General features: G+C 56.5%; 1 protein-coding gene across 1 annotated transcript; it reads right to left on the reverse strand.

Moving 5' to 3' along the window:
* Nucleotides 1–5,565: 5,565 nt before the first annotated feature.
* On the reverse strand, nucleotides 5,566–6,670 carry LOC127036887 (olfactory receptor 1E5-like). Its single transcript, XM_050928157.1, has one exon. It carries the CDS (start codon nucleotides 6,511–6,513, stop codon nucleotides 5,566–5,568), a length of 948 nt encoding a protein of 315 aa, XP_050784114.1. The 5' UTR covers nucleotides 6,514–6,670.
* Nucleotides 6,671–7,473: the final 803 nt, after the last annotated feature.

Here is a 7,473-nt window from a genome sequence, read left to right on the forward strand (position 1 = left end):
GCTGCCAATCCAGTAAGGGACTAAAGATTTATTCACCAGGAGAAAGAAACGAGGGAGTTATTTGCACTGTGAAAGACACTCTGTGAGCTGTTGGTGCCCAGGATAGCCCTCCCTGAAAATGCCAAGGACACTCCCCAGACTGGTGGGTAATAGTGAAGTTAGACTCACCAACCAGTCACAAACTGGCTCCCAATCAGCACCTGGGGCCAGTACAGTGCGAAGTTATTTAAAAACTCTGCTCACTAAATGAAACATTCTTCTGACCCCAAAGGGCCAGCCACATTATCAGGTCAATATTACGTTGGATCTGACCCAAAATACCATTCTGCGGCCAATCCTTCAGCATCTAAAACTAAAGGTTTATTATAACAGAAAGAAAGAACGAGAAGAGAGTTGTTAAACGGTAAAGCAATCACATACATACAAAGACAAATGGATATAAACTGGCTATCAGGAAATTTAGGCTTGATATTAGATGAAGGTTTCTAACCATCAGAGGAGTGAAGTTCTGGACCAGCCTCCCAAGGGGAGTAGTGGGGGCAAAAGACATACCTGGCTTCAAGACTAAGCTTGAAAAGTTTATGGAGGGGATGGTATGATGGGAGAGCCTAATTTTGGCAATTAATTGATCTTTGACTATTAGCGGTAAATATGCCCAATGGCCTGTGATGGGATATTAGCTGGGTTGGGATCTGAGTTCCAACAGAGGATTCTTTCCTGGGTGCTGGCTGGTGAGTCTTGCCAATGTGCTCAGGGTTTAGCTGATCGCCATATTTGGGGTCGGGAAGGAATTTTCCTGCAAGGCAGATTGGTAGGGTCTTTTTCACCTTCCTCTGCAGCGTGGGTCATGGGTCACTTGCTGGAGGATTCTCAACACCTTGAAGTCTTTAAACCACAATTTGAGGACTTCAATAGCTCAGACATAGGTCAGGGGTTTGTTGCAGGAGTGGGTGGGTGAGATTCTGTGGCCTGCCTTGTGCAGGAGGTCAGACTAGATGCTCATGATGGTCCCTTCTGACCTTAAAGTCTAGGAGTCTATGACTTCAAAGTCTATATATCAGGTTCTAAGCAGCACTGGTGAGTTTGCTGGATTGTAAAGTCCCTCTGGAACACACCCACCACGTGGATGGGTCAGTCAGTCCTTTCTTCAGGCGTCAGTTTGTAGAGAAGCGACTCCAGAGGTGAGGAGCAGGATTGAAGATAAAATGGAGAGGATGCAGCTGCCTTTTCATATCCTTTGCCATGTGGCGTCCACATCCTGTGTCCCAGACACAAGCTTCACAGCACATGGCATGGAAAGGCCTTAGAGGTTTCTGTCCACCGGCCTGACTCAAGGCGTAGCCCTGGACTTCTCTCAGTGGCCTCATTGTACAGCTGAGAGGCCATCAAGCAGGCTGGCTTGTGCTGGTGCCAATCTCCAGAAACACAGCACAAGTTGGATGTACGAATATCTCACACGTATTTATAACTCATAATACACTAATGATACACACATACAGCCGGGATTATCGTAGTTAGCCAGTCCTACCTTTCCCGCTGATATCTCACATGGCGTATCTGGTAAGAGTCGTTGCAATTTTGTAATGTTGGTCTCAATAATATTTTAAATGGGTCACCCCTATTCCATACAGCGTCACAGACGCACAAATGAGAGACGGTCCATAGGTGCTGTAATACGTGAGATCTCTGCGTTCTGTAGGGCTAACTGGCTGGGGACCCCAGGCCTATGAAGGGAGCTCACATCCACCAATCTTTGGCGCCCGATGTTCGCTGGACAGGGGAGGACCCCTCTTGTGGGGACCGAGCGTTTCACTCTGGGTGACGTGTCTCTCCCGACCAGGGGGTTCCCAGTCTTAGTGAACATTTCTATAGTCACAGAGTAAATGTGGCAGATCCCAGCTGGGGTGAAAGGGGCAGATCCCAGCTGGGGTCAATGGGCCATAGCTCCATTGGAGTCAATGGGGCAGATCCCAGCTGGGGTCAATGGGCCGTAGCTCCATTGGGGTGAATGGGGCAGATCCCAGCTGGGGTCAATGGGCCATAGCTCCATTGGAGTCAATGGGGCAGATCCCAGCTGGGGTCAATGGGCCGTAGTTCCATTGGAGTCAATGGGGCAGATCCCAGCTGGGGTTAATGGGCCGTAGCTCCATTGGGGTCAATGGGGTAGATCCCAGCTGGGGTCAGTGGGTCGTAGCTCCACTGGAGTCAATGGGGAAGATCCCAGCTGGGGTCAATGGGCCGTAGCTCCATTGGAGTCAATGGGGCAGTTCCCAGCTGGGGTCAATGGGCTGTAGCTCCACTGGAGTCAATGGGGCAGATCCCAGCTGGGGTCAATGGGCCGTAGCTCCATTGGAGTCAATGGGGCAGATCCCAGCTGGGGTCAATGGGCCATAGCTCCACTGGAGCCAATGGGGCAGATCCCAGCTGGGGTCAATGGGCCGTAGCTCCATTGGGGTCAATGGGGCAGATCCCAGCTGGGGTCAATGGGTCATAGCTCCATTGGAGTCAATGAGGCAGATCCCAGCTGGGGTCAATGGGCTGTAGCTCCATTGGGGTCAATGGGGCAGATACCAGTTGGGGTCCATGGACCATAGCTCCATTGGTGTCAATGGGGCAGATCCCAGCTGGGGTCAATAGGGCAGATCCCCATACAAATATACCCCCCTATTTTCAGTTGGCGCTGTTGGCCCCGCCCCCACAGAGTTTAACGCGGGGGCAGGACAGGAGGGGAGCTGAGGTGAGCCGAGCTGGTCCAGTTGTTTGCCCCATCTGGACCTGCCCCTTGTCGCTGGGTCCTGTTGGGTTGGGCTCTACAGGACTTGAATCATGTTGGTGTCTCTTCTGCCCCTGCTCCAATTTTCAACCTCCTTTTGAAACCGGGTCCCCCCAGCACTGGGCCCAGGATTTCAGGATGGGTCTCTGCGCTTCCGGAAACCAAGGGAAATCACCTCCATGAGGGTGTTGGGGCCTGTGCAGTGCCTGGCACGATGGGGCCCTGATCTCAGTCGAGGTGTGAGCAGCTCCCGGCACAATGGGGCCCTGATCTCAATGGGGATCTGGTAGATAGACAGACAGGCCAGTATAGAAGTACATGGGAGGGTGAATAGTCACTGCCCGGACACGTAGTGAGAGGCAGCAAAGAGGAGCTAGGGGGGTGGGGAAACTGAGGCAAGGGATGGGGCAGGGACTTGGCCAGGGCCGGCCAGCGGGTTGCATGTCATGGCTCGGAATGGCTCAGGGCCCTTTGGCTGGGTTTTCCTGCCATGGCTCAACATTTCAAACCCGAGACCCGTCAGCAGGTCGGGATTGGAAGTGGGGGTTGGGGTCATCACACGGTTTTGCTCAAGCTCCCTGATGGGAGAGGCTAAGACAGGATTTTGGGGATGGGAAAGAGCATAAGGGAGCCTGGAAAGATGTGGGGCTGTCTGAGACGCCAGCCGGCACGTGCAGGAGGGAGGGAGATAAAATGGGCCCCCCTCCACTGTCCAGTGCTCCCCTGGACCCAGAGCTGCCCAGGGGAGACCCCAAAACAGGACCAAGGTGATGCCTCCGCTCTACCCTGCCATGTCCCTTTCCTTCAATTGCCATTTAGCTCACCCCCCTTCTGTGGGTCCCTCAGGCTGTCTTCTCTCTTCATGGGCCATAGGAGACCAGCCCTTGGCCTCCGCATCAACCTGGCAGCTTGGCAGTAAGCCCGTGACCAGGATCCACTCTCATTCTTCAGGGCAGTGCAGTGGTCAGGAAGGATTCATTTCCCCCAGGGCATGTGACCCAGGGACTTCTAACATCCCAGCTGAATCCAAATCAAGTCACCTCTCTGCTCCGACACATGATTCCCTTATTAATCCATCCCATTGGGGCTGAGTTTTATTTTTCCCTGGTGGGGATGCTCCACACCTGGTTGTCCTGAGGCCCCGCCTCTACTCTGTCCCTCCCTTTGAGGCCCCGCCCTCACCCCGCCCCCTTCCTGAGGCCCCACCCTCGTTCCACTCCTTCCTGCCCCCACTCCACGCCCTCCCCGAGTCCCCCGCCTGCCCACAGCTAGCTCCTCTCTGCCCTCCCCCCAGTTTTTATTGATGTACATTTCCACCATTGTGGGAAATTGGCTGGGGTGTCCAAACGATGGGGGTGGGGGGTGTCAGACACTAATTAGTTAATGACAGGGGAGGCTGAGATTCCGAAAGATCAAAGTTTGTTGTCCTCAACCCACACACCGTGCACATCATGTCAAGACAGACAAAGGAATATCCTGAAATCGCCCCGCTGTCAATTTTGCTCGTTAGCGTCACTGAGCAATTAAAAAAGCGAATCCTTCCTCTCCCGGCTGTACTGTTAATAACAGTATTTGAATCAAGGCTGCACAATGGGAAATGAACGAACTTTATTGAGCTGACACTTATTTACCTTACGGAAATGAAAGAAGGTGACTGCAGAAATGGCACATTTCCATGGGCTGCCAATCAACATTATTCAGGATTTTCACCTCAGGGGCAGCTCCGTCTTTTTGGCTGCGTTCGAAATACAAAATCAAGCTGCAGAACGTCAGCATTTCCCACAGACCAGAACATCAGGTTTTATCCGCCCCGTGTGGATGAGGAAAAGCCACAGATTTGAATGAGGAACGAAAGAAATTTGATTGTCACCGGCGGCCTGCGGAACTCTCTGCCACAAGACCTAAAACAGAAGTGGGTGCCCAGGATGGTCAGAGTCAGAGAAGCCCAGGCTGCCCCCTGCCAGGGAAATGAGCCTGCTGACTTTGAGGGAAAGCGACCAGAGGGCGCTTTGCACATTCCTCTGCCAGCAGCCACTTGAAGACGGGATGCCGGGTTAGATGGGCCCATTGCTCTGTTACACGGCAGCAGGGAGAGGTGGGAGATAATACAGTGGATTGGGCCCATGGCTCTCATCAGCGGCAGCAATTCAGCTGCTTCCATTTTTGGGGCCAGGACTTGTGACTTCCAGCCCTGCCGCTCTGACTCACTAAGACCCCACTCCCCGCCCAGAGCCAGGGAGAGAATCCAGGAGTCCTGGCTCCCAGCCTCCCCCCACCCCCACCACCCTGCTCTAACCACCAGACCCCACTTCCCTCCCAGAGCCAGGGAGAGAACCCAGGAGTCCGGGCTCCCAGCCCGCCCCCCAACCCACTAGACCCCACTCCTCTCCCAGAGCCAGGGAAAGAACCCAGGAGTCCTGGCTCCCCGCCCCTCAGCTCTAACCCACTAGACCCCACTCCCCTCCCAGAACCAGGGAGAGAACCCAGGAGTCCTGGCTCCCAGCTCCCCAGCTCTAACCACCAGACCCCACTCCCCTCCCAGAACCGGGGAGAGAACCCAGGAGTCCTGGCTCCCAGCTCCCCAGCTCTAACCACCAGACCCCACTCCCCTCCCAGAACTGGGGAGAGAACCCAGGAGTCCTGGCTCCCAGCTCCCCAGCTCTAACCACCAGACCGCACTTTCTCCCAGGCATGAGGGACTGGACCAATCCTCCCATCTCCCCGCCGGCCACATTAGCCCCAAGCCCTCACTGTCCCTGTGTCCTTGGGCCCCGGGTCCCCTCCTGCCTGGGCTAGGCTCCCTGGGGTGCCGCCCCCCTCCCCAGCACCCGCCGGAGAGCCCCCTTCATCTCCTGGTTGCGGAGGCTGTAGATGAAGGGGTTGAGGAGGGGGGTGACAGTGGAGTAGAGCAGGGTGGCCACCATGTCCTGCCAGGGGGCGTAGTGGCCGGCGGGCCGGATGAAAAGCCCGATGACAGTCCCATAGAACAGGGCCACCATGGCCAGATGGGCCCTGCAGGTGGAGAGGGCCCGGCTCCAGCCCCTGGCGGTGGGCAGCTGGGCCAGGGTGGCCACGATGCGCCCGTAGGAGCCGGCCACCAGGAGCAGCGGCCCCAGCACGGCCAGGCTGCCCTCGGCCAAGATGGCGGCGTGGTTGGACCAGGTGTCCCCGCCGGCCAGGGCCAGGAGCTGGCGCAGGTCGCAGAAGAAGTGGTGGAGGCGGGGGCGGGCGGGGAAGGGCAGGCGGGCGAGGAGCAGGGTGTGCAACAGGGCATGGAGCTGGGCCAGCCCCCCGGAGGCGCCCACCAGCCCCCAGCGGCGCCCAGGGCTCATCACGGCGGTGTAGCGGAGCGGGCAGCAGACGGCCAGGTAGCGGTCGTAGGCCATGACGGCCAGCAGGAAGTTCTCCAGCACCCTGAAGGTGATGAAGACGTAGCTCTGGGCCAGGCAGGCGGCATACGGCATTGCCCAGCTCCCGAATGCCAGGGTCCCCAGTGCCGTGGGGGCCGCGGCCGAGGTGAAGCCCACGTCGGCCAGCGAGAGGTGGGCCAGGAAGAAGTACATGGGGGCCCGGCGCAGGCGGGGGTCCCAGCGGATCAGCAGGGACACCAGAAGGTTGCCCAGCAGGGTGGCCAGGTAGATGCCCAGGAAGAGGGGGAAGAGCAGGTGGCATGTAGCCGGGCGGGAAGCGAGGCCCAGCAGGACGAACTCGGAGACGCCGGTCCCGTTCCCCAGCCCCATGGCCCTGCGGGGGGTAGAGCGGGGGACAGAGTTATGGTCTGGCCCCTAATGCCCGGCCCATGGAGCTCTCCAGCCTAGCGCTACCTGCAGGACCCCATCCACCCCTTCTGGCTACTGACCCCCCCACCCATCAATCCCCACATGCCCCTTCCAGCCAGCTGTCTGTCCTTTGCATCTATCCATCCACCCTCCTACACCTGTCCGTCCCCTCATCTATCCATCCACCGCCCACACCCCTGTCTATCTATCCATCCACCCCCCTACACCTGTCCGTTCCCCCATCTATCCATCCACCCCCCACACCCGTTTGTCCATCCATCCACCCCATCCACACCCTCTGTCTGTCCATCCATCCACCCCCACACAACCCCTCTGTCTGTCCATTTATCCATCCCCAGCCACCCACTCTGTCCATCCATCCCCACACAACCCCTCTATCTATTCCACCCCCCCTCTATCTATCTATTCCCATCCACCACCTCTATCATCTATCTATCTATCCATCCATCCATCTCCATACACTCACTGTATCTATCTATCTATCCCCACACACCCCCTCTATCTATCTATCCTCTGTCCCCCCCATACACTCTATTTATAAATTGGAGTCAAGGATTCTGCATTGGTGGGGTGGGATCAATTGTTTTGAATGGTAAAACGGTGGGGCAAAGGGGGCCAAGAAGAGGAGCATCCCTCAAAATGTGGGGCATGGGAGCAATACAGCTTGGCCCGTGGAACTCACCGCTACAAGCTATTCCATTGCGCAAGGTACTAGGGGGCTGCCGGGCCAGAGTCCTGCACAGTCGTTGGGATTTATCTAGCCTACACCCGGGAAGAATTGGTATCCCTGCTTGTGCAGAACAGCTCCTGTCAAACCAATCGGCCTTTCTCCGTCTGAGCTTAACCCACTTGGGAACTGGATTAAACTAATCCCGACAAAGGGGACATGTTATTCCAGAA

This window comes from Gopherus flavomarginatus, chromosome 18, assembly GCF_025201925.1.
Source record: "Gopherus flavomarginatus isolate rGopFla2 chromosome 18, rGopFla2.mat.asm, whole genome shotgun sequence".
Taxonomy (NCBI): Eukaryota; Metazoa; Chordata; order Testudines; family Testudinidae; genus Gopherus; species Gopherus flavomarginatus.